This window comes from Dendrobates tinctorius, unplaced genomic scaffold (genome assembly GCF_039654945.1).
Source record: "Dendrobates tinctorius isolate UK_male_01 unplaced genomic scaffold, ASM3965494v1 ptg000103l, whole genome shotgun sequence".
NCBI classification, from domain to species: Eukaryota; Metazoa; Chordata; class Amphibia; order Anura; family Dendrobatidae; genus Dendrobates; species Dendrobates tinctorius.
In genome coordinates, this window is record NW_027361771.1 from 2,647,617 (window position 1) to 2,675,069 (window position 27,453).

Genomic DNA, 27,453 nt, shown 5'->3' on the forward strand with positions numbered 1-27,453 from the left:
TTCTCCCACCATGTCAGTGTCTGCTGAGGTGTTGTCAAGTGGGATAACTGTTGCTCATAGCAACCAATCACAGCTCAGCTTCTTTTAATCAGCTCTGGTGAAATGAAAGATGCTTCGTGATTGGTTGATGATACACACACACACACACAAACATTCATTTTTATATATAGAGACTGGATATTGGCACGCGTTGAGATACATACTCATGAAGTTATTAGTTGCAAGCTCACTCAGATCTTTATCAGCGAGCAAAATCAAAGACTCCTGAATTGGAACCTAAAAATATATAAATTGTTAAACAGATTAAAATTGGGACATTAAAAGATTGTAATGTTAAGTAAGTGATAAAGTGTGCAGTCAGACATTGTCAGATGACATATGGAGCAGCAAGCACAAAGATAGTGTGTGTGTGGGTGTGTGTGTGTGTGTGTTGGGAAGTCAAGACCAAAAGTATATTGGCACCCTTGAAATTGTTCCAGAAAATGAACTATTTCTCCCAGAAAATTAGTGCAATTATATATGTTTTGTTATACACACATACATTTTCTTTGCGTGTATTGGAACAACACAAAAAAAAGAGAGAAGAGGCAAATTGGTCATACTTTCACACAAAACTCCCAAAATAAGCAAGACAAAATTGTTGGCACCTTTCCAAAATTGTGGTTAAACACCTTTGTTTCAAGCATATGATGCTCATTGAAACTCACCTGTGTCAAGTAACAGGTGTGGGCAATATGAAAATCACACCTGAAACCAGTTAAAAAAGGGGAACAATTGACTCAACCTTTGCGTTGTGTGACTGTGTGCTGTCACACTAAGCATGGAGAACAAAAGATCTCCAGACAACTGTCTGAGGACTTGAGAACCAAAATTGTTAAAAAATATCAACAATTTCAAGGTTACAAGTCCATCTCCAGAGATCTTGATGTTCTTTTGTCCACGGTGCGCACAGGCTCAGGGTGCATCAGTGTCAGCTCAAACTATCTGTGAACATTTGAATGAATGAAACGCTATGGCAGGAGACCCAAGAGAACCCCACTAATGAAACAGGCATAAAAAAGCGAGACTGCAGTTTGCCACAATGTAAGTCAAAATCCTTCTGGGAAAGCATCTTGCGGACAAAAGAGAGATCTTTTTGGTAAAGTACATCATTCTGCTGTTTACCAAAAATGGAATGAGGCCTACAAAGGAAATAACACAGTACCTACAGGCAAATATGGTGGACTGTTATGATTGAGTCATCGTAGGAGGCAAAAACAGAAATGCTAGCTAAGTCCTGAAAATCAGAGAAGTTGGCAACTATCAGATTGCAGACCCCTGAACCTATCAACACAACTAGCAGTAGCCGTGGGGGGTTCCTACGATGACCTAGACCCCTCGATCACAGCCGGAGAGATACATAGGCCTAAAGAAGGAAAGGGGAAATCTAACTGCCCCAGAGCAGACCCCAAAGCAATAGGCAGCCCCCCACATATAATGACGGTGAAGCAAGATGAAAACACTTACACAGACAGAAAGACAGGCTGAGCAAAGACGGGGCCCAAAACTACCTAGATAGGAACGGATAGGAAGGCTGCTGTCTGCAATCTGCCAAAACCCTATCAGAGACAAAAGCCAACAAGCTGATATAAAAATGGCCCTGAAGCAACTAAGCTTCAAAACTAAATCAGCACTCAGGTACCTTCAGAAGAAAGAGCTCACGGAACACTGCACACTCCAGCAGGGAGTGGCAGAATCCAAAAAGCAAGAAAAACAAAAACAAATCTTAGATGCAAAAAGGCAAAACAGAAAACTTAGCTTTAGGAGAGCAGGAATCAGACTGGTGTCCAAGAGTCCACAGAGAAATCACCCGCAGGGCAGAAAGGGCATAGGCTGCCTTAAATCCAGTCAGTGACTCCACTCAGCCAATCGTCTTCATTAGTCCCAGGTGTCTGATAATCAGGCTCACTACCTTCCTTCACTAGAATAGGGAGTTCACCAGGCCTCAGTGACGGAGGGGAAAATGAACTCACAACAGTGGACGTTCAAAAATGTTTTGGAGTTATTTTTTGCCTCTGGCACTGGGTGCTTTGACTGTGTGCAAGGCATTATGAAATCTTATGATTACCCAAGGATTTTGGGTAGTAATGTAGTGTCCAGTGTCAGAAATGTGGGTTTGTGTTCTAGGTAATGGGTATTCCAGCAGGACAGTGACCCCAAGTATACTTCAAGAAGCACTCAGAAATGGATGGAAACAAAGCGCTGGAGAGTTCTGAAGAGGCCCGCAATGACTTTGGATCTATATCTCATTGAACATCTGTGTAGAGATTGTAAAATTGCTGTTGAGAGAAGGCACCCTTAACCCCTATATCCCCAAGGGTGGTTTGCATGTTAATGACCAGGCCAATTTTTACAATTCCGATCACTGTCACTTTATGAGCTAATAAATCTGGAATGCTTCCATAGATCCCAGTGATTCTTTCATTGTTTTATTGTGACATATTGTACTTCATGATATTAAGTTGAGGGTGTCAATTATTTTTTCTGAACCATTTTGGGGGATTTGTGTGAAATTATGTCCAATTTGTCTTTTTGCTCGGCTTTTTTTGTGTTGTTCCAATAAACACAAAGGAAATAAGCATGCGTATCTCAAAACGTGTTATTGCAATAATTTTCTGATAGAACTACTTAATTTTTTGGAACAATTTCAAGACTACCAACACTTTCAGCCATGACTGTATATGGAAAACAGAACATCAGATGTAGTTAGAGGAAGGACCGGGATAGTATAAGAGCAAGTTCACACAGTGTGGATTTGCGATGTGGATTCCACATAGCAAATCCACAGCAATTTACAATACAATACAAATAAATGAATTTTTCAAAATCCCACATTGCAGAAAAAAATAGCCATGAAAATGAAATAAGCAGCATGCTTATTCTAGGACTAGCTGCTGGCCCGATTCTAAAGCATCGGGTACTCTAGAATATGGCCAGCGGCAGATTAAAATAAAAAATGTGATATACTTAGGCCTGTTTCACACATCAGTTTTTTCCCGTCAGACAAAATCCGCCAAAAAAGGGCGGATCCGTTTTTTCCCCCCATAGACTTACATTAGTGGCGGATCTTGACTGACAGTCTTCAGTCACACCCGTTTTTTGACGGATCCGCCAATATTTTAGCGTCTCCCGGGCGGATGAGACGGACTCTGCAACGTTTTCTTTTGTTGATGGTCCGCCAAATCTTTTCTCTGGGAAGATTTTTAACCCTGAATGCCATTCCTGGATCGTGAAAAATGTTTTTTTTTTCTCTCTCTCCTCGGATTCCTTTAAAAATCAGCCTTCGCCGGATCCGTCAAAGCAACGGTCCGGTGCCACACTTTGCTGTCAATCCACCGACGGATCCGTTTTCTGCCATTTTAGCGGATTGCAACTGACAGCAAAAACTGATGTGTGAAACAGGCCTTACCATCCGATGGTCCCCGGAATCTGTCTCTCCTCTCCATGCTGCTAGCATCTTCCATTCCCAGTACTGCTTAGTGCCAAAGACCGCTGCTGACATCCTCTCGCGAGAGCGCAGCGTCATCAGTGGTATTTCGCGCAAAGTAGTACTGGGAACGGAAGATGCCGGCAGCGTGGAGAGGAGGGACAGATCCCGGGGGCCGTCGGAAGGTGAGTAGATCACTATTTTTTATTTTAATTCTATTTTTTGCGCGTTTATGGTACCGAGGGTCCGAAGGAGTCTCTTCTCCTCCGGACCCTGGGTACCGGCTAGGGCCGGGCATCTCCGGCTGCATCGCCGCGGACGCCCGTGCGCCCGGAGATGACCCGTGGCAACCGTCGGGCGAACATCGGCTAGCGCTGCTGATCTCCTGATGGCACGGTAGCGGTGGCGTGCGTCCTGCTAATTGAGGACTGCGCCTGTTGCTGATTGGTTGCGGCCTGGCGGCCGCGACCAATCAGCGCAGCGGGATTTCGGTTACAGACAGACATGATAAGGCGTTTATATATATAATCAATGCTTAGTAATAGAATATGTGGACATCTGAAGCCAAGTGCGTAATGAAATTTGCAAGTAGTACATGCAGATTATATCTGCAGATTCATTGTAGATTTGTGACCAAATCTGCCATGAAAATTTTCTGTAATGTGAACATGGCCACAGAGGCATTTTTCTGAACAGCAGAGTTCAATTCTTTCAGGTTTTGGGTTTTTCAAGGTATAATTTGGAAGGGGAGATGATAGGTGTTGGAGATATGTGATGATGGAGTAACGCCACGTGCACACGTTGTGTATTTGGTGAGTTTTTTACCTCAGTATTTGTAAGGCTAGGTTCACATTGCGTTAGGGCATCCATTTAATGGATCCGTTAAATGGATGTGCTAACGCTGATGTCATTTTTGACATATTTAGTGACCTAGTGCTAACGGTATGCATTAACGCATGGTAGCGCTAAGGTACCATGCGCTACCATGCGTTAGCCCATACAGTTCTATGCACAGCGAACGGGTCAGTTCGCTGTGCGTTACTGCCAACGCACCCAAAAACGATGCATGCAGCGTTCGAGGGTGCGTCATGAATTAACGCATACTTGCTAACGCATGCCGATTTTGGCATGCATTAGGATGTGTTACATTCATTGCGGGCAATGGTGGCATTAACGGACTCGTTACATAGCATTAGTGCCGCTATGTAACGGATCCGTCAAGGCATTGCCCTAACGCAATGTGAACTCAGCCTAAGCCATAACCAGGAGTGGGTGATAAATCCAGAAGTGGTGACGTGTTTCTATTATTCTTTTCCTCTAATTGTTCCACCCCTGGTTTTGGCTTACACATACTGAGGTAAAAAAGTCACCAAATACTGACCGTGTGGAGATAACTTTGTGAGCTACAAATGACATGCTGGGAAGGTGGTAGTTAGTAATGGAAACACTTTGGGGTCAAGGACTGGTTGTTAGGGGAGGCGCTATGGAGTAAGATGCTAGGGTGTGTTGGAGGGGAACTGAAGTGGTTTAGTAAGTAGAGGTTAACGGTAATGTCAGCAAGCAAGGTTGTGTAGGAAGCTTTGAATTACAGTAGGTATCTGTGGTGAAATATGGTGAAGGTAAAACACAGAGAATCAACATTTGTGTTGGAAGGAAAAACATTAGAAAAATTAGATGGTTATTAGTATATTGAGGAAAAGTACGGTATGTTGAGCAGAATGGAAAATGTAATGAAAACACAGTCGTATTTCAACTCCGCTGAAAGATTACTGACACTGGTACAGGAGCATACGTATAGTGGGGTATAGTGGGTGCAGGGGATGCAGTTGTACCCGGGCCTTGGAACTTAGGGGGTCCAAAAGCTCCCTTTGTCCCATATGAGAAGACTGATTCTATTAAAGATCTGTTTTCGTTGGGAGCCATGAGAATTTGCATTGGAGCCCATGATCTTAAAGTTACACCAGATACTGGAACCTAATGTCCTACCTTTGTGTGTTGCACCAACTCAACCGCTTTCCTCCCTTCTGCAGCCATTCCTTTCCAGCCAAGCCTGCAGCAGCAACAGATAGGTAGCAGTGTTTAAATGATGAGAATAATGGCAAATCTTCTAAACATCAAGGTCGTGTAGATGGTCCTGTCTACATCACTGTACTACATGGCATTTCTCACCCATAGGCTTACATATAATTTACTAAATTATTCCAGAAACTCTTTTGTGCTATACGGACATGTACTGGCTAGACAGGGACCAAAGGAATATTTGGTATATGTTACCTTGATGCAATCACACTGTTTATATTTCCAGAGCAATTTTTGGGAAAATCCCTTGCACAAAAAGCAGCATGAACACATTGTGTGAACATACCCTCAAGGTTATGTCTGACAATGGAGTCCTGTGAATATGTGTAGTGAATATGGCAAGAGCTTGAAATGTGATGGGAACAGGGCCTTCACCTTACATGTTATACAGCGCTGGTAAAAATTAAGAGACCACTGCAAAATTTTCAGTTTGTCTGATTTTTCTATTTATAGGTATATTTTTGAATAAAATGAAAATTTCTCTTTTATTCTATAAACAACTGACAACATGTCTTCCAATTTCCAAGCACTAAATTTTTTATTTATTTTCAGCAAATGAGAAATGTTCAAAATAACAAAAAAATGCAGTGCTCGCAGACCTCACATAAGGCGAAGAAAACAAGTTCATAATCATTTAGAAACAACAATACTAATGTTTTATCTCAGGAAGAGTTCAGAAATCAATATTTTGTGGAATAACCATGATTTTTAATCACACCTTTCATGCGTCTTGGAATGCTTTCCACCAGTCTTTCACACTGCTTTCGGGTGACCTTATGCCACTCCCGGTACAAACAATTAAGCAGTTCTTCTTTGTTTGATGGCTTGTGACTATCCATCTTCCTCTTGATTACATTCCAGAGGTTTTCAATGGGGTTCAGGTTTGGAGATTGGGCTGGCCATGACAGGGATTTGATGTGGTGGTTTTTCATCCACACATTGGTTGACCTATCTGTGTGGCATGGTGCATTGTCCTGCTGGAAAAAACAGTCCTCAGAGTTGGGAAACTTTGCCTGAGCAGAAGGAATCAACTGTTTTTGCAGGATAACCTTGTATGCGGCTTAACTCATACGTCCTTCGCAAAGATTAACCTGCCCTATTCCAGCCTTGCTGAAGCATCCCCAGATCATCACCGATCCTCCTCCAAATTTCACAGTGGGTGCAAGACACTGTGGCTTGTATGCCTCTCCATGTCTCCGTCTAACCATTAGATGACCAGGTGTTGGGCAAAGCTGAAAATTAGACTCATCAGAGAAGATTACCTTACTCCAGTCCTCTATGGTTCAATCCTTATGGTCTTTGGCAAACTTCAGCCTGGCTCTCCTTTGCTTCTCATTGATTAAAGGCTTTTTTCTAGCTTTACATGACTTGAGTCCTGCCTCTAGGAGCCAGTTACAAACTGTTCTTGCCGTGCACTTCACCCAAGCTGCCATTTGCCATTCCTTTTGTAGGTCACTTGATGTCATCCTGCGGTTACTGAGTGACACTGGAATAAGATAACGGTCATCCCGGTCAGTGGAGAGTTGCTTCTGCCCTCTGCCGGTCTGTAGCATTGTTGTCCCCAATGTCTGCTGCTTGACCTCGTTGTAATGGACTGCCATCTTAGAAATTTTTAGGATGGAGGAAACATGACACTTACTGTATCCCTCTGCTAGTAAAGCTAGAATTGAGCCCTTCTTTTCCTCACTCCAGACTTTTCAACTCCTTTGGCATGGCTAAAAGTTATTTTTTCATTCCTATTACTTTTGGGATATTATTAGCACTTGTTTTGCCATCCAGCTTGTCCTATTGCAAGAGGATTGTGAACACCACAGCAGGATTTTTTTTTATACTTTCCTTCATTAAATAAGATTTGGTTCAGGTGATCACCTAATCAGTAGCACATTAAGTAGAATGAGGTGTACTCTGGTTGGAATTCAACTGACACAGGAATAGAATGTGCAGTGGTCTCTTAATTTTTGCCAGAGCTGTATGTAATATAGATAGAAAAATAAAATATTAGAGACTTTAAAAATAGGTCAGCATTTAAGCAAACTTTCTGTAGCATGTGAACACGTTTTCAGAAAACTCAATTGCAATGAATTGCGCTAAAATTCTGCAACAAAACTATTGTGTGCGCACGGCCTTAGGTGTTTAGTATTCTTCTTACTACTATTCTTATATGACATACATATTAGTCCATAACAGTTTGACCACACGGTCAAAACTCCATATCAACATATATAACACATAATTCAGATTCAAGAAAATTTGGAAAAAGTAGTTATGCTTGAAAAATCACAATATTTTATTAAAAAATTATCAAAACAGATGTAAAAATGATTTAAAAACAGGTGCCTCATGACAACAAGAGATGCAGCGGTAGTGATTTTTAATCAATAAAATAATTTCTTTGTAATGGAAAACCTAGGATAAAGAAACACATGATAGTCATTTCTCAAGTGGGAAAAAGGTCTTAAATACAGAGCAGTAAAAGGAGGAGCTGACCGTAAATATGCAAGACAATTAGGCTCAGTGCATTTTGGAGTAAATGACCTAGTTAAGTGCTTCATTGCATACATACTGTATATAGGTCTCTCAGCTGTGTAGAAAACATTAATGCAAATGCATACCTAAAGCGCAACAGCAACTACCACTGCGACTCTTGTTGTCATGAGGAACATGTTTTTAATCATTTTTCATGTTTTGATAATTTTTTAATAAACTATTGTGATTTTTAAAGTATAACTCCTTTTTCCAAATTTTCTTGAATCTGGATTATGTGTTATATACTATTATTATATGCAGTATTTGCATTTATTGCAGTCCTAATATACAGAAGGACAACTGGACTCCAAATTACTTACATGCTCTGTGCTTCCCGAAAATATTTTAAAGCGAACTCAACCATAGTGTAATGACTGTCCTCAATTGGTAAAGGTGAAGAGCTTGCTGTTGATACATATGCTTCAATCACAGGGTTGCTCTGTAAAAATAAAATATGACTCAAATTTATAGATAATAATGGTAAGATTTTCTGCAACATTTCTACACCTATTAGCTAAATTAGGTTACTTGTGTTTTGTCTATTTTTGAGTACTTTTTTAGAAGAGGGTTCTTCACGGTAAGAGCAGTGAGGCTCTGGAATTCTCTTCCTGAGGAAGTGGTGATGGCCAACTCACTGAATGAATTTAAGAAAGGAATGGATGCTTTTCTTGTGAGTAACAGTATAGAAGGTTGCGAATAACAGAATATTATAGGTAGATGGTTGACCCAGCTTAGGGGAAGGAATTTTTTTCCCTATGGAGAAAATTGGCTTCTACTCTGTGGGTTTTTTGCCTTCCCCAGGATCAACAATGCAGAACAGCTGCACTAAAACTAGGCTGAACTAGATGGACATAAGGTCTTCCTTCAGCCTTCAAAACTATGTTACATGTGTTTTTATTGCATTTTTTCAGCAATGGATTTTATCTGTTTTTGGTATGTCATGTTTTAAATAAAGCAGCTTTGTTTAGGATACTTCCTGTTACTTAGCAGTGATAAAATGTATTGATGAAGTCGTGTGCAGTGTAGTGCAGCGGTAGCACACTTATGCAGTGGATGAGGCAATGACCCACAAAGTTCAAAGCAAAAGTCTCTTTAATGTGTTTACTTCACACAATATTAATTTCCAACTCATATAAATGCAGATCATTAATATCCAATTCACAAACACAGCACACGATATCCTCCAGATCGCAGCCAGGCACATATCCTCTTGATTACAGTCATTAAACACGCTAGTCCTCCCCTGATCAGTTGCCGTGGATGACTGTGTGGCGCCCCTGAGGCTCAGTCGCCACAGAGGTACTGCTCCTTCTCCTAAGGTGTAGTGCCCCACCACCTAGGTAAGTTGGGAACTCCTTTCCACACTCCAACACCTGCACCCACACACAGGATAGTTCAGCAATGGACCAGATTGCGGCTCCATGCTTAGAGGATAGCAGAGCACCTTTCGTGGGTCCTTGCTTCGTAACACAAGATGTGCTGGGAGGTGGGTGGAGTTGAGATATATAAAAGGTTGGGAAGGTTGAGAATGACAGGTCAGTCTGACGGGAGGTCAGGCGGGAGAAGGACAGTCAGTCAGGAGAGACTGAGGACGGGTCTGAGAGAGAGAGAGGAAGGAGTGCTGCAGCTGCCTCAGTGAGCTGAGCCAGCTGGCATGGGAAAGGAACAGAAGGAGAAAGACATAGAACTGCAACCTAAGCTTCCATAAGAGAGAGAAGGAACAGCGCGGAACGAAGGAGTAGGAGAACAGAGAGGAGTTGTGGGTTGGAAGAGGAACCCTGCCTATAGGTTCTCAGTGCGAGGCCGGGACCAGGTCGCCAAGGTTGTATGGACACTTATGGTTCTGCAGCAGACACCGGTGGAGTAGTTGGCTGTAAATGCACTACTCCCATCTAAGACTTGGGGCACAACAGTAACTGAATAGAGAGCCAGGACTCTGGAGAAAGGAGTCCCCAAGAGAGACTACAGCTGTCTGTCATACAAGTAGAGTTGTTAGGAACATCTGACAGGAGGAACTTCAGAGTACCACGGTACTGGAGCTCTTCACACTACAAGGCGCAATAGAGGCGTCGTTCATAAAGGTACATGTTGGCGGGGTGTTGGAGAGGAGAATCCTGACTTGCCCGGGAGGTTGCTTGAGTCTCTACCCCGGAGGACACAGCACGGAGGCAGGCACCAGTGTGTACCACGAACTGTGAGTAAAGCTTTGGAACTACGAGCCCTGGTGTCCTCCATTCCTTTGTGCGCCAACACCGTCAGCACTGCTACATCTGGGTACCAACATTCCTCACACCGCCTGCGCCTATACACTGCCCTGGGGTTACAGCTTCACCTGTGGGGAGCTACACCATCTATGCTGCAACGCACCATCAGCACCAGAGGATCTGCACGCAGTGATGGCTTAACATCTTGCTTGCCAAACACCACAGGTGGTGTCACGAACTATTCCAATTCATTAACTACAATTCACCATTGATTTGGGCGCCCAGGGCCACGGACCGGGTCACTGCTGCTGTGACACATCCCACTGACACCAGCCCGGTACCGAGTACCCCACAGCCCTGTGAGGGCGACCCAACTGCACCGCTGTGTTAATGTCTCTTTACTCACACCATTTCACAGTACACGATATCCTTCAGTTTACAGTCACTAAACATGCTAGTCCTTCTGTGGCGTGTTGCAGTGGGCGACTGCACCACCGTGTTACTGTGCTACTCCCAGCTTTTCACAGGACACAACATCCTTCAGTTTACAGTCACTAAACACGCTAGTCCTCCTTTGACCAGTTGCCGTGGGCAATTGCACTGCCATATCAATGTTCTACTCACAGCATTACACAGTCCACAATATCCTCCAGTTTACAGTCACTAAACATGCTAGTCCTCCTCTGACCAGTTGCCGTGGGTGACTGTATCTGCTGTCCAAGCTGTGGGTGTCAGGCGTCTCAGCTCCCCTGGCTGTTTGGCTCCGCTGGCCTGTGTTGCCTCCCACGGGTGGAGCGCTGCAGAGCTGACTGCTCTGTCCTCCTACAAACACCAGACTGACACTGACTGTCCCTGACACACCCAAACCCTTCACTGCAGGGCTTTTAACAAAGAAACCTGTGGCCTTCAGCCACATGTAAAACCCAGTCCTGGAATGAAACGGACTGCACGACTACCATCCTGCAGTCTGTTTTACAACACAACATCCCAGAGCACATTTTCCCTACATCTGCCTTGGACACTAGCATGTCCAAGACTACACTTATTTTTATTATTTCTAGTCTGCATTGCAGCCACCACTACGCCCGTGACTGCCATGCACTCCTATGGCCCTCATACGCCTCCGTGCACAACTTGAGGAGAACATACAGTGAGGCCCACATCGCAAATAGCGACGCACCAGCGATCCCGACAATGATATGACCTTATCAGGATCGCTGGTGTGTCACTACATGATTGCTGGTGAGCTGCCAAACAGGCAGATCTCACCAGCGATGAGGACCAGCGACGACGCGGGTAACAAGCGAGGGCGTCGCTTAGTTACCCGCAGTGCATCTTAGATACCAGCGCGCTGGTGCAGGGAGCTAGTAACCAAGGTAAACAGCGGGTTTCTAAGCTCCCTGCACCAGCGCGCTGGTATCTAAGGTACAATGCGGGTTTTTAAGTGTCGCGCTGAGCTTAGAAACCCGCTGTTTACCTTGGTTACCAGCTCCAGCTCACTGATCGCTGGTCTCCTGCCTGCCACACGCAATGCGTGCTGGCCAGCGGGAGACCAAAGATCAAAAAAGTGTCCAGGGCTTTTCAGAACGATCAGCGATACCCGGCGAGGGGGGGTGGTGGCTGATACCTGTCACACACAGCAATATCGCTGGTGAGATCGCTGTTGCGTCACAAAACTTGTGATTCAGCAGCGATCTCACTAGCGATCTCGCTGTGTGTGACGGGGGCTTTTCCCCTACCTGTGACATCGGTCACTGCCTCACAATTGCAATCACAGCTACACCTGCGACTGCAATGCCCCTCATGATGTCAATACGCCTCAGTGCGCATCCTGGGGAGCACAAACAGCGACCTCTACCTGTGACACCGGTCACTGACTTCAAATCTGTTCTACTAATGACCTAAGGCTAACATCCTCAATAATCTGAATCTCCCACTCCTGTCTCCAAGATTTCTCTCGTGCTGTGTCCATTCTCTGGAATGGACTGCCCTGGACAATTCTGTTATTTCCCAATACCAACAGTCTTAAACATGGCCTAATAAAGTATTTCTTTAGACTGGCCTTTTGCCTCATCTCACCTTTTTAACTACTGTATTCCTGTTTTACGCTTACAAAATTTTCTTCCAAATCAGGACCTTCATAGCATCTGTTCACACCCTCCTTGCACTTAATAACCCTTGTATCTGTACTTGTATACATACTGGTTGGTGACCAGTTCATGCAATATTATGTAAATACCTTATTTATTATATAGATGGTTGGACCATATGATATAAGCATGTTTTACCCTTTACCTTTCGTGTCTCCCCTGTTTTCTCATAGATTGGAAGCTTGAAAGCAGGGCCCTCACTACTCTTGGTATCTGTCAAATTATGTGCTACTCTGTAATGTCTTTGTCTGTACAAATCCTCTCTGCTGAGGAATATGTTGGTGCTATAGAAATAAAAGTTATTATTTTTTTTTATTATTCGTAGTGCAGGTTAGTTTCCACAGCGTAAAAAAGCACCGTGGAGATCTCAATAAATCCCATTCACTTTGCAAAAACTGTAAGGCGCAAAAATATTCAGTATCAAAAAGACACTAAATACTCATTATGGGCAAAAACTGGGAGACAAAAAGCGCAAGTGGGTCTTATCTGGTAGATGTATAAGGTGAAGAAACAGAAAACTTCTGAGGTTGTGAAATCCACAACCGAGGTATCAAGGCAAATTCAGCTGCTGCTGCAGCACCTCCATGGCAGAGAACAGTCATGGGAAAGTCTGTCTTCACTGAATACAGATTTTACCTCAGAAGTGAGAATTTTGATAATAACTGATCAGTTCTTGTAGAGAAAGAAGCAGCTTTCTCTGATGAGATATATTACACAGCTACTTATATTCATGTGTACTATTGATTTCTGAAATAAAAATTAAACCAATGGATACGCTTTAAAACAAGCCTTCATGCTGGTCCATTGATGGAAAAATAAAAAGTTACAGGTCCCCCAAAATGGTGACATAAACCAATATATACAGTTATGCTCAAAAATTTACATACCCCGGCAGACTTTTTGCTTTCTTGGCCTTTTTTATGAAAATGTGAATGATAACACCAAAACTTTTTCTCCACTCTTGGTTAGTGGTTGGGTGAAGCCATTTATTGTGTTTTCTCTTTTTAAATCATAGTGACAACCCAAAACATCCAAATGACCCTGATCAAAAGTTTACATGCCCTGGTGATTTTGGCCTGATAACATGCACAGAAGATGACACAAATGCGTTTAGAATGGCTACTAAATGTAACATCCTCACCTGTGACCTGTGACAAATGCCAGAAAAATTGTTCGGGATGCAAAGAAATATCCACAAATAACATAACAGCTGAAATACTGGACTCTCTGAAATCTAGCGGTGCGGCTGTTTCAAGATGCACAATAAGGAGGCACTTGAAGAAAAATGGGCTGCATGGTCGAGTTGCTAGAAGAAAGCCAAATGACCCTGATCAAAAGTTCACATACCCCATTTCTTAATACCATGAAAGGGAGTTAAAAATGAAAGTTTTAAGGGAATCCGTCAGCACAGGATGACTGTTCAAATCAAATATAAGAGCTCAGTGCTTCATGGCGGAGCCAATCATTTACATTCACTTGCCCACCTGCTTGCTTTCCCTCAATCTACACCCCCTCTTTGCAGGTGGGATGGTTTATTTAACCCCTTTAACCGGTAAATTCTCTGTTTTTGGCTTTTCTTCCTTTTCTTCCCCTTATTTTAGCATTTAGTGAACATGGTAAAAAAAAAACAAAAAAACCCAAACAACTGTGGGATTGCACTTTTTTTGCAATTTCATCGCACTTGAAATTTTTTTCCCGTTTTCCAGTACACAATATGTTAAAACCAATTATGTTGTTCAAAAGTACAACTTGTCCTGTAAAAAATAAGCCCTCACATGGCCATTTAGACAGAAAAAGAAATAAGTTATGGCTCTGGGAAGAAGGAGAGCAAAAAACAAAAACTTAAAATGGAAAATGGCCTGGGGGTTAAGGGGTGAAAATACCTAAAATATCAAATAGAACAGGTACTCACCCAGCCAATCATAGGGTTCCCAATCAACCAATGTAGATAATCAATGAGCTCAGCGGCTGTGTTGAGTTAGATGGAACAAGTCACTGAACTCACTGACTACAATGGTGATGTGCTCTGTAGATGTTACATCACCATTGCAGCCCAAACACCGAGACCCAAGCAGGAGGGGCTATACAGCCCAGGACCTGGGGAAAGTGAGTGCTTTGTCTGTTTTGATATTTTAGGTATTTTAGAGCATTTGGAATCCACTCTTCAAAAAGAGAAAAACACATTTAAAGGTATATGCACACATTAATTACGCTACTTGGAACAGAAATATCTGCACTAAAACCATATTTTTTGGCTAGAAAAATGCTTAGTTTGTTGCATTTTGATGTGTTTTTTTCCCCCCATTCATTTAATGGGCTGGAAAATACTCCAAAAGTGCTGAAAGAATTGACATGCTTCAGATATAAAACTGCTACAAACCCGCAAGGAAAAATATAAGCAGCATGTGCATGAGATTTTATGATACAGTAAAAGACTACATTTTTTCACAGCAAAAAATGCAATCTGTGAACAAGCCCTAAGATAGCTTTTTGTGTTACTCTCCTGATCTCACCTCCTTGCTTACTGTCCTCTGGAGCCCTCGATGCTGACTTTTATTTTCCCAGTTGTCTCTCTTCTCCACACTGGAGTAGTCTGGGGCAGCAGCTGCTTGTACATATCGAAAAGGAAAAAGACCAGTACGACCCCCAAGAGAACCGAACAGCCAACCTGTGTAAGACAAGTGGGGCAAGAGGTTAGCGTCTTCTCATGCATATTCATTTCCTTTTATTATTTAGCACCATACTTGTTCTCAGTAATTGTAGATGTTATGTAGCTTACACAATAGAGAAGAATGAAGAATATTTACAAACAAGCTATTGTAATAGGTTCATACTCATTTGATGGGACTCCAAAAGTACCTGGTTCCTGTCCATCCAATGGCAGAACTTTAATGATGTCACCCTTTTTGAATTGAAGAAGACTCTTGTCATCAGTTATATGACTCCGCAGTGCAACTACATGGTTTGAATCCTAATTAAACAAAACAAAATTAGTACATTTTTTATAAGGTAGGTTTACCACTGTACTTTTCTCACCTTCATCAACTCTTGCAAGAAGATCTCTAGCAAAGCCTTAAGAGCCTGAGCATTGTCAGAGTGCACCTGCAGATCCTCATTTCGCAAACTAAAGCGCAGAGTACGAAAATCTAACTTTTCGATTGCAAGAATATCTGCAAAACTAAACACAAGAAAGTATTTATGCTAATGTATTCTATGCTAGTCATATCTCTGAACTGCTCTGTATCCTCATTCTTTAGCTGACCTGTAGCTGCACAAAGTCTTCAGATGTCGTTGTTGGATTCCGGTTGCATTCACTTCCTTCAGAAGCCTAAAACCTCTGTGGGAAACTCCAATGATAAGCTGGTCTCTATCATCATCCAACTACAAATAGCAGAAGACACTATTAATCTTGGCATGGCTCATCATCAAGGGTTATCAGAACATTTTCTTTTTTTTTTCTGTTTCCCCTATATGACACAGCCTTGCAGATGAACTACAGGCGCCTCTCACTAAATTAGAATATAATCAAAAAGTTAATTTATTTCAGTTCTTCAATACAAAAAGCGAATCTCATATATTATATAGAGTCATTACAAACAGAGTGATCTATTTCAAGAGTTTATTTATACAGTGAATTAAAAACCCAAAAGTCATCATCTTAGTAAACTAGAATAATTAACAAAAACCACCTGCAAAGGCTTCCTAAGCATTTAAAAAAGTCCCTTAGTCTGTTTCAGTAGGCTCCACAATCATGGGCAAGACTGCTGACTTGACAGATGTCCAGAAGGTAGTAGAGGAATAACACAAATGAAATCGCATTATTACTGGAGGAATACAATGCCTTATGTGAAATTTACTCACAGTCACACTGAAGAGGCGGGAAAAGTAATTCTCCCAGTTATCCCGGGCAGCTATGACAACACGTTTCTTGATGGAATCGTCCAATATTGAACTGGCATCACTTCCGACCTGGAACTCATCTGATATGAAAATATTTTTGGTTTGTGACTCATACTTTGTACTTGCATATATTACAAATGAAGTTATGGACTGTCAAGGAACCAAAATTGGATTTGATTCTATCATGTGTAATCAGAGAATTCTTTAGTAAAAAAGAAACTTATCCTATTTTTGCTTCTCTCATAGAGCTGTATTAGAACTTTTCTCCTCAAAAGTAATAAAATCGAGATCCTGTTCCCATACTTACTTAAGAAATCTCTCATCTTCCTCCTTTCCTCTCGAGTTACTTTAAAACAAGTGTCTGAATAAGTGTCCCTAATTATCTAGGATGACAAAAGGCAGAGACAGTTTTATAGAGATGTTATACCCCATTTGGAAAGTATATTGCAGATAATTTTAACTTGAAATTGCCATTTCCGTGTGTGGTTCCACCATTACTCTCCAGCAACATGCCAGCTGTTTTGGGGTCATACTTGATTCTGAGCTTTCATTCACCCCCCCACATCCGATCACTGGTTCGCTTTTGTTATCTGCACCTCAAAAACATTTCTAGACTTCAACCTTTTCTTACTTTTGACTCTGCAAAAACTCTTACTGTTTCTCTTATTCATTCTCGTCTGGACTATTATAACTCTCTATTAATCGGTCTCCCTCTTGCCAAACTCTCCCCTCTCCAATCTGTCTTGAATGCTGCAGCCAGGATCATATTCCTCACCAACCATTACATCTATGGCTCTACCTTGTGCCAGTCCTTACACTGGTTACCCATCTACTCCAGAGTTCAATTTAAACTTATCACTCTCACCCACAAAGTGCTCCATCGTTCAGCACCACCCTACATCTCCTCCCCTTCTTCTCAGTCTACCACCCTACCTGTGCCCTCTGTTCTGCTAAGGACCTAAGATTAACATCCTCAATAATCAGAACCTCCCACTCCCATCTCCAAGACTTTTCACGTGCTGTGCCAATTCTTTGGAATGCACTACCCAGGATAATTCGATTAATGCCCAATACCCACAGTTTTAAGCGTGCCCAAAAATGCATTTCTTCAGACTTGCCTCAACACATTTATTTAACTATCCCTGTGTTGCCCATTCAAAAAATTTTCATAACAAGGGCCCTTGTATCATCTGTTCTCACATGCTTTATGCATTTAATAGCCCTCTGTGTCTGTACTTTTACACGTACTGGTTGGCTACCAGTTCATGCAGCATTACATGAACACCCTATTTATTACATTATGGCTGGTCAGAACAATGAAAGCAATTGTTACCATCCACCTTTCGTGTCTCCCCTATTTCCTCATAGATTGTAAACTTGTGAGCAGGGCCCTCATTCCTCATGGTATCTGCTGATTTATGTGATTATTGTTATGCTGTAATTTCTTTTACTGTCTGTACAAGTCCCCTCTATAATGTAAAGTGCTGCGGAATATGTTGGCGCTATAGAAATAAAATTAATATTAGTTATTATTAGGAAAAATTTCACAAAGCCAAAAAGAATAATGGTAGAGAAATAGATATGTGTAAGATTTAAGGCCCCATAGACATTAGATGACGGTAAGTCATACATGCTGTCTTCGGAGGTAATGGCTCACCATTGGATGTGTATTGGGTTCTTCTTACAATTGTCCACTGACATCTTCTTTTGAACTACATCATGGCAACTTTAAATTTCAGGACCCAATCCATTTGTTTTCATGAGAGATAAGCTGTCAGACAAACGCTCTCTCCTCTTAGCCTGATGAAAACACATGAATGCTCACCTGAGCTGGGCATTCATGTACAACAGAAAGTCGGGAGGTTTAGCTGTTCATCAAGCATCTGACCAACAGCTATCTGATGTATATAATCACTATTAGTTATTTAAGGTGAGTTGTCTCAGCAAACACCACTCCTTATACATGGGAGCCACGGCTAATGAATGGCTTTTGAGGTAATACATGGATGGCCCAGCTGTGAGAGTGCTCCGACTCTCGATGGTCAAAGCTAATATGGCATATGGACAGATATTTCATATGTTGTATTAGCCCAGCCATGCTAACTGTATTGTTTTGATTGGACAACACATTTAATCTTAAAACTACTAGAAACATTGTAGAAATTAAAACTTGTGATTTTGTTTTTCTTTTACCTGCTCACACAGAAGGTTCAAGTAGTAGGGATGAGTAAATTTTTCCTTTGGATAGAAGATCTATGAGAAAAATAATTATTACATAATACAATAAATACAATATTAATCCTATTACATATAATGTTATACTGCATTGCCTTCTGGTAGATTATATTTCACACAGTTAATGGTCGACATACTTCCCGCAGTCACACTGATAAAAGGTCTGACGAACCTTACCTCCTTCCGCACATAAAGTTTCCAGTTGACATCGATGTATGAGAAGAACACACTAGCAGTGTGTTTGCTGATTGATGATTTAGTGGAGTGATCACCTTCAAGAGTTCTTACTAAGACTAAAAAAAAGCATAATGGGTGTAAGAACGAGATATTTCAGGGATGATTGCAAAAAATAAAAGCAGCCACATATTTCTGTACCTGGGGACTTGGGAGTCTGCACTGCCGGAGGAAATAAACCAGATTGGAATAGTCCTAAAAGTGGCTTTTGCTTTTCTCGAATAGAACTAGACTCCCCACTTGATTTCTCAGCAGGAGGAGGAGGAGGTGGTGGAGGAGGAGCTGTTGGGGAATCTGGAGTGTCCTTGGGAAAAAAACAATTCAGTGCTCAATTAATTTGTAATAAAAAATAATGAGACTTTCTAATAATACCTGGTTCTGTTTTTATCACCTACATAAAAGTGAGGCCAAGCACAGAGATCCTGACACTACCATGTCAACGCCAAATGCAAATATATCTATTATGGTGGCAGTTAAGGCAGTTAATTCTCCCAAGCTGTCCAGGAACCTTTTAGATTGTGTAGACAGAAGTTAGATACATACCTAAGGAATTAACTCCACTTTACAGTAGTTATATAGGTAGGACTATGTGAAGATTAAAGGGGTTGTGCAAGATAATAAAAAGAGGCACAGAAATTAATAAGAAAATATACACTCAACCTATTACTCTGAGGCCGAAGTCACAATAGAGTATGGCATCCGATGCGAGAGCATCAGATGCGATATGCTAATAACACTCGGCTACCATACGGCTTCGAGCAGGAGCCGTGTGTCAGTATTCTGTGCTCTGATCCTCTCACATGCAAGAACTGGAGCACAGGTGTGGAGGAGACAGAGAAAGTAATTTCTCCATCTCCTCCATTGCCAGCGTCCACGGGAAGTGCACTGCACTCTGATAATATCTGAGTGCTGTGCGATCTTTCAGGCGCACACATATACTTGTAAGGCTGCATGCCATCCAATTCTCGGATGCAATCTCAGCATGCTGCTATTGTTTTCACATGCCAATTTGGCATGAGAAAATAATCACAGGAGGGAGCTGCCCTATAATTTAACATTGGATCGAGTGCAATTCGATTTTTTTTATCGGATTGTACTCATCCGATTTCAACGCAAATGTGAGCGAGCACTTAAAGGATGTTTCCAGGTTTGGAAATTATCCCATATTAATTGGGTAGGGGATAACTTTCCAATCGGTCCCTCACCAATCCCGAGGATCTGAAGAGCCCTGTGTGAATGAAGCAATGCACACTACTGCACCATGCATTTTGAATGGGACCACCGCAGATAGCCAAGTGGTCAGGGTTTCCAACCATCTATATGTTCCAATACAGTCTTCAAAAATTGGTCACCTTTTTGCCCTGTCCATAAAAAAAATGTAAAGCATCCATGATTTTTTTAAAGAAACTTATACAGATTATTTTGACTGTAATTATCATTATTTTAGAGTTCAGCTGATATCTTTGTATCAGACATGTATCACTTAAGATCATTATGATTTATTATGGTTTTCCATTGTGTCAATAAACAATATTGTATGTCCATGATTTTTTGATAAGCTGTCCAGAAAAAATAAAAAGTCAAGTTGTCTTACAAACTCACGCACAATAGTCATCCCCCCAAATCTAATAGAGATCCATTACTGCCACAAGCTTACCGCCCAATCTCACTCCTCAACCATGACTATAAACTCCTAGCGAAGATCTTGGCGAACCATCTGAAGATGTTGCTGCCTGACCTCCTATGTGAGGCTCAGACAAGACAAGATTTACTCAAGATCGTAGTAGCGTGGCAAATATACGTATGGTGGTGGCGGTTACAGTCCTGGCTCGAGATGCATCGGGACCACATGCAGTGCTGATGAGTCTCGATGCTGAAAAGGCCTTTGACAAAGTGGCATGGCCTTTCCTGTACGAGGTCTTGGGTAGGGAGAAGAGAGAGTTTCTGCAATATGTCCAATACCTTCACACAAACGCAAATAACCGGGTGTCGGTTAACGGATACGATAAGATAATCCTTTAATCATCCCACCATGGGGAAATTCAGAGCATTACAGCAGCAAGGCAGGAACAAGTACAGATACAGATGCATAAAGGCATTACATTGACAGTAGGTAGGTACATATACGAAAAAAAAAATGCGCCACCAATTGACCTTTTTTTGGGAGTTAAGCAAGGATACCCTCTGTCACCCCTCTTATTTAACCTCTCTATAGACCCTTTACTGCGTCATCTCTTGCAGATCCCTATTTTTGGGGGCTCACGGCGGGTTCTAGAAAGCTGAGGGTCGCGGCGTTTGCAGATGATATTCTGCTTGTAGTAACTGACCCAAAATGGGTCTTACACTCTCTTATACAGGAGTTGGGGGATGTGGGAGGCGATATCAACTGGGATAAAACAGAGGTGATGATGTTACGCGACCCCTCAAAATTTTAAGGGCATCAGGGTTCCCGTGTCAATTTACTAATGGCTCATTGAAATACTTGGGAGTACTGGTAACAAACCACACCCAGCTAAACTATACAAAATCAATATTAAATTATACCTCAAAAACTTAGAATCTACTTTAGCCAAATGGAAAGATTTTAACTTGTCATACCTGGGCAAAGCCAACTTAATTAAAATGGCAGAGTTTCCACGTCTCCTCTACCTCTTCCATACTCTCCCAATTTATTTAGCTCCTAAAGAGGAGAAGTGGATCAATTATCTATATCGCTCATTTATCTGGGATGGTAAAAAAATCTTGCTTAGCTTTTAAACTGCTCCAGCAACTGAACGGGAATGGGGAGATAAACTTTCTTGATATTAGACACTATAACCTAGCATCCTTGTTTCGGGTGGTGGTTGATTATTGGCTGGGGGGGACGTCTTATTATACCCAACATAATTTGGAGTTCTGTCTTGCCACGGGGCTGGCTCTCCCTGCCCTCCTACATCTCCCTCATACTGAACTGCCGGTTGAGGTAAGAGCAAACCCACTGTTAATGTCTACATGGAGGGCATGGCAAAAGTTATGCCGACAGTTCCGGCCCTCTCCTCAGATGTCTCTCCTCCTCCCACTGATTAGTAACCCCCACTTCAATGATGGACACTCTCACCCTGTCTTCTACCAATGGCACTCTCAGGGTATAACATCTATTAAATATTTAGTCCATTTTGAGGAGCGGCGGATGTACTCAATGGAGGAGCTGCAATGTAAATATCCCAAAGCCATATTCCCTCCATTCCAATACTTGCAAGGTAAAAGTTATATATAAGCACGAGTGGAGACCATCTCTGTTCAGATGGTTTACTAAACCCAATTTTAAGTCTGGCCAAATAGCCACTAACTATAAATTCATTCACGTAGCCTTGGATTATGAACAATCCTAATTTCCATTACCAAAATGGCAGATTGAAGACTCCAACCTAACCTGCAACACCATCTTAAAAGCTCTGGATCAAGCCTATAAATTTCTCCCTTGAGCTCGTTTCCTAGAAATGAGACTGAAAATCTGCCATGGATACTATCTAACCCCACAAAGGGGTCATAGAATGGGGCTCTACACAACTTCCAAATGTTATAAATGTCACTCCCCAGAAGCCAACCTGCTTCACTGCCTGTGGGCATGCCCAGTCATTAGACCATTTTGGGAAAGAATACAGCAATTTACTGCTACACATCTGACAAACTTCGCTCCTGATGAACCCTTATGGGGCATATTTGGATACTTAAAACCAAATACATACACCTGCTCTCCAGGGGCCCAGAATCTATTGCGCTTGGTGGTGGCGGCTGGTACTAAGGCCATTTTGCAGGCATGGATCCATGACCATGCCCCTCCCTTCAAAATATTTCTAGAAAAGCTGTTGTTTCTGCTTCAGATGGACTGAGTCGAGGTCTCTTTGGGTGGCACCCCAGGAGTCCGATTGCCACAGTGGCATTGCCTCCCTCACAGGGGGTGATTTCCCCTTGCCAGGTAACACCAGCATCCAACACTTTTCCTGACTTCAGACAAGAAGGGGGAGCTCTAACACCTGGTTTCAGGAGAGCGTCCCTATAAGCTCGGGCCTGGAGGTGGGGTTAGTCAGTCTGTGAGAGAGAGTGAGGGAGGAAGGAGGGAAGTGAAAGAGAACCTGGGGAGTGGAGCTGTGACCAAGCTCACTCCAGAGCTGAGTGCTAGAAACCAGACGCTGAAGTCCGTGGCTGCGTGGGTACAGAAGGCCCAGCAGCTAAATCTGGAGGGCAGGGGACTACAGGTCTCCTGGTCCCGTCAATCACCCATCGGCATAGCAGCACTCTAGAGCCCAGAGCCGCCACGAAGAAGCAACACCTGTAGTAGGCTCAAGCTGCCAGCCATGAGGGCAAGGACTTAAGGACAAGGAGGAACAGAGGCCCAAGCATAGCTATAGGCAGCCAGGACCTCAGAAGGCAGTGCAATAGGAAGGCTTCCAAACCCATCTGGCTTAGGGGAACCTAAATTGCTTCCAGGCGGCCCGGATCTCCATACCAACTGTTATCCGTGCCCCAGTCTGCATTTCAAATCATCAAGTAATGGTAAAATAAACTACAACCCTGGTGTCTTCAGTCATTCCCCACTCCCTCAGTCCTGAACCCCAAGGTCTACGATCCCTTGTAAGAACTTTACTGGTAGCCCTGGGGCCCAGCTCCACCTGTGGGAAGCAGAACCATCCCAGCTGCGTCACCATCGGCCCCAGTGGTCTCCTTAAGCAGTGTCGGCCATCCATTGCCGAACACCACAGGTGGTGTCACATTAAATCCACTATAAACTTTCCCTCAGCATTTTTATTGCATGCCAAGGGCCACGGACCGGGTCACCGCTGCCGTGACATCCCCTGAAGAACTGACCGGCCCGGACCGAGTGCCCCACAACCTTAGCGGGTGCTGCATTTGCATAAGGAGGGAAGGGTACAGGCCATTTTTGAAACTTAGGAAAGCTTTATCTTTATGCTCCCACAACACATCCGGAGTGACATTGATCATAGAATCATAGAATCGTAGAGTTGGAAGGGACCTCCTGGGCCATCTGGTCCAACCCCCTGCTCAAAGCAGGATTCGCTAAATCATCCCAGTCAGATGTCTGTCCAGCCTCTGTTTGAAGACTTCCATTGAAGGAGAACTCACCACTTCTCGTGGCAGCCTGTTCCACTCATTGATCACTCTAACTGTCAAAAAGTTTTTTCTAATATCTAATCTGTGTCTCCTCCCATTCAGTTTCATCCCATTGCTTCTAGTCTTTCCTTGTGCAAATGAGAATAAAGTTGATCCTTCTACAATGTGACAGCCCTTTAGATATTTGTAGACAGCTATTAAGTCTCCTCTCAGTCTTCTCTTTTGCAAACTAAACATTCCCAAATCCTGCAACCTTTCCTCATAAGACAGGGTTTGCAGACCGGTCACCATTCTGGTCGCTCTTTTCTGAACTTGCTCCAGTTTGTTGATGTCTTTTTTAAAATGTGGTGCCCAAAACTGGACACAATATTCCAGATGAGGTCTGACCAAAGAGGAGTAGAGGGAAATAATGACTTCACGTGATCTGGACTGTATGCTTCTGTTAATACATCCTAGAATTGCATTTGCCTTTTTTGCTGCTGCATCACACTGATACTTGTTTTCGACCCACGGTCTGGTATCAGGAGCAGCTACTACTAGGGGAGATATCTGTACAATGATGTCCTTGGGTGATTCGCTACGGAGAGACACTGCCAGGTGGTGTTGATGTACTTTGGTGTGGGAGGGTCCTGAGCTTAAGATTGGGCACATATACTAGGTGTCTAATGGGTAAAAACTGTACCTGTTTCTGCCGTGCTACCTTTTCCCCCCCTTTCCCCTTCCTCTTTTCCCTCTCCCCGGTTTTGTGTTTGTTTTGTCTTATTGTCATGTATACCAATGCAATCTCCAATATAGAGATTTTGATATGTGTGCTTTGAATAACATCTACAGTGTTGTGTGTATGTATGACAAAATTTTTTGAATTCAATAAAAACAAAGTATAAAAAAAAAAGTCAAGTTGTCAACCTTGCAAGTGCTGTACTTTCATAAGAATGAATGAATGAAGTGGCAGTCTGCTGATTGACTTCCATTCACATGGGGCTCGTCAAAGCCCCGGTTCTCGGGAATGGTGGAGGTCCCAGTGGTCGGACCCCAAGGGATCGGGAAGTTATCATCTATTCCCTACCATAGATAGGGCATAAGATCCAATCTAGAGAATACACCTATAAGGTGGACAGTTTAACAAAAGTAATATTTGGGTGCACTGTATAGTAATTCGTTATAAAGGAATGGCTCCTAGGACTCTTCATTGGGGCACTCTGAAAGCGCATCTTCACAAATGCCGTTCTGCTGTCATTCTGGAAGCAGCCTGCAATTGTGGGTAATAAATATATAAAAAACAAATTTGCTTTTGCAAAGTTAAATCTTGGCTACATTCACATTTGGCTATACAGCAAGAAGAGTCTTCATTGTAGATTCCAATAAAAATTGTAGACAAAATAGTGTAACTTTGTCCTGTAATATGACTGCCACAGTGAAGAAATACTTTCAGACCCCATTATACTCAGTGGGTCATGTGGGTAGCATCACTATGTCATTTGCGGGTTCTGCTACTAATGTTACTTTTGCATGTCTATTCCTCCAATGAAGCAGAAACATGGAAATAATAAAGCCATTTCGTAAGTAAATATGAGACATAAAGGAAAAACTAATATATATATACACTCACTGGCCACTTTATTAGGTACACCATGCTAGTAACGGGTTGGACCCCCTTTTGCCTTCAGAACTGCCTCAATTCTTCGTGGCAGAGATTCAACAAGGTGCTGGAAGCATTCCTCAGAGATTTTGGACCATATTGACATGATGGCATCACACAGTTGGCGCAGATTTGTCGGCTGCACATCCCTGATGCGAATCTCCCGTTCCACCACATCCCAAAGATGCTCTATTGGATTGAGATCTGGTGACTGAGGAGGCCATTTGAGTACAGTGAACTCATTGTCATGTTCAAGAAACCAATCTGAGATGATTCGAGCTTTATGACATGGCGCATTATCCTGCTGAAAGTAGCCATCAGATGTTGGGTACATTGTGGTCATAAAGGGATGGACATGGTCAGCAACAATACTCAGGTAGGCTGTGGCGTTGCAACGATGCTCAATTGGTACCAAGGGGCCCAAAGAGTGCCAAGAAAAAATTCCCCACACCATGACACCACCACCACCAGCCTGAACCGTTGATACAAGGCAGGATGGATCCATGCTTTCATGTTGTTTACGCCAAATTCTGACCCTACCATCCGAATGTCGCAGCAGAAATCGAGACTCATCAGACCAGGCAACGTTTTTCAAATCTTCTACTGTCCAATTTCGATGAGCTTGTGCAAATTGTAGCCTCAGTTTCCTGTTCTTAGCTGAGAGGAGTGGTACCCGGTGTGGTCTTCTGCTGCTGTAGCCCATCTGCCTCAAAGTTCGACGCACTGTGCGTTCAGAGATGCTCTTCTGCCTACCTTGGTTGTAACGGGTGGCAATTTGAGTCACTGTTGCCTTTCTATCAGCTCGAACCAGTCTGCCCATTCTCCTCTGACCTCTGGCATCAACAAGGCATTTCCGGCCACAGAACTGCCGCTCACTGGATTTTTTTTCTTTTTCGGACCATTCTCTGTAAACCCTAGAGATGGTTGTGCGTGAAAATCCCAGTAGATCAGCAGTTTCTGAAATACTCAGACCAGCCCTTCTGGCACCAACAATCATGCCACGTTTAAAGGCACTCAAATCACCTTTCTTCCCCATACTGATGCTCGGTTTGAACTGCAGGAGATTGTCTTGACCATGTCTACATGCCTAAATGCACTGAGTTGCCGCCATGTGATTGGCAGATTAGAAATTAAGTCTTAACACACAGTTGGACAGGTGTACCTAATAAAGTGGCCAGTGAGTGTGTATATATATATATATATATATATATATATATACATTAACAAATTATAATTTTTCCAATTTAGAGTCACTACACCAAAAGGCACAGTCTTACTTTTGGAGGCCCAGCATTTCTAAGTCTCTCTAAAGCTTCTTGTTTGGGATCTTTTTTCTTTAAGAAGTTCTGTGTTGTCCTCCTGAAAAATGTAACATTTGACATTTGATAAATAAAGAAATCAGGAGAACAAAGGTAAAAATCTGTATATCATAATCTACATCACCATTGCTCCTGTCCATTAGGTTGATCTCATACTCATTAGGATCCTTGTTATAAGGCCTCATTCAGACGTCCGTAATTTTGCTTGTACGAAAAAACACAGAACGATCTTCAGCAGTGTTTTGGATCCTAGTTTCATCAGTGTTTGTTTAGTGTCAATTCTTACTATCAGCATTTCATCAATGATTTTCAATGATGAAAAAGTAGAAAAATTGCACAGCTTCTACTATACATTACTGACATCTGGGTGCTGCCAGTAATTTTTATGGACCCATAGACTTGTAGGGGTAATTTTGATCCGTGACTCTGATCAAAAACAGACATGTCACCTTGCTGTTTTTGCGGACATGCAGATCGCAAAAAAATACAACCCTATAGATTATAATGCAGTTGGTACGTAAAGTATTCAGACCCCTTTAAATTTTTCACTCTTTGTTTCATTGAAGCCATTTGGTAAATTCAAAAAAGT

At 42.5% G+C, this 27,453-nt stretch overlaps 1 protein-coding gene across 1 annotated transcript in view; it reads right to left on the reverse strand.

Moving 5' to 3' along the window:
- Positions 1–27,453, reverse strand: part of MYO15B (myosin XVB) — a 139,950-nt gene that overhangs the window by 52,187 nt on the left and 60,310 nt on the right. The window contains exons 19-31 of the mRNA XM_073587950.1: positions 26,823–26,904; positions 18,936–19,098; positions 18,738–18,853; positions 18,519–18,578; positions 16,633–16,708; positions 16,287–16,405; positions 15,688–15,806; positions 15,462–15,603; positions 15,285–15,396; positions 14,939–15,093; positions 8,392–8,510; positions 5,453–5,516; positions 204–276 (exon numbers count right to left, since the gene is read on the reverse strand). Coding sequence (XP_073444051.1) covers positions 204–276; positions 5,453–5,516; positions 8,392–8,510; positions 14,939–15,093; positions 15,285–15,396; positions 15,462–15,603; positions 15,688–15,806; positions 16,287–16,405; positions 16,633–16,708; positions 18,519–18,578; positions 18,738–18,853; positions 18,936–19,098; positions 26,823–26,904 — 1,400 coding nt within the window. The remainder of the gene's footprint in view (positions 1–203; positions 277–5,452; positions 5,517–8,391; positions 8,511–14,938; positions 15,094–15,284; positions 15,397–15,461; positions 15,604–15,687; positions 15,807–16,286; positions 16,406–16,632; positions 16,709–18,518; positions 18,579–18,737; positions 18,854–18,935; positions 19,099–26,822; positions 26,905–27,453) is intronic.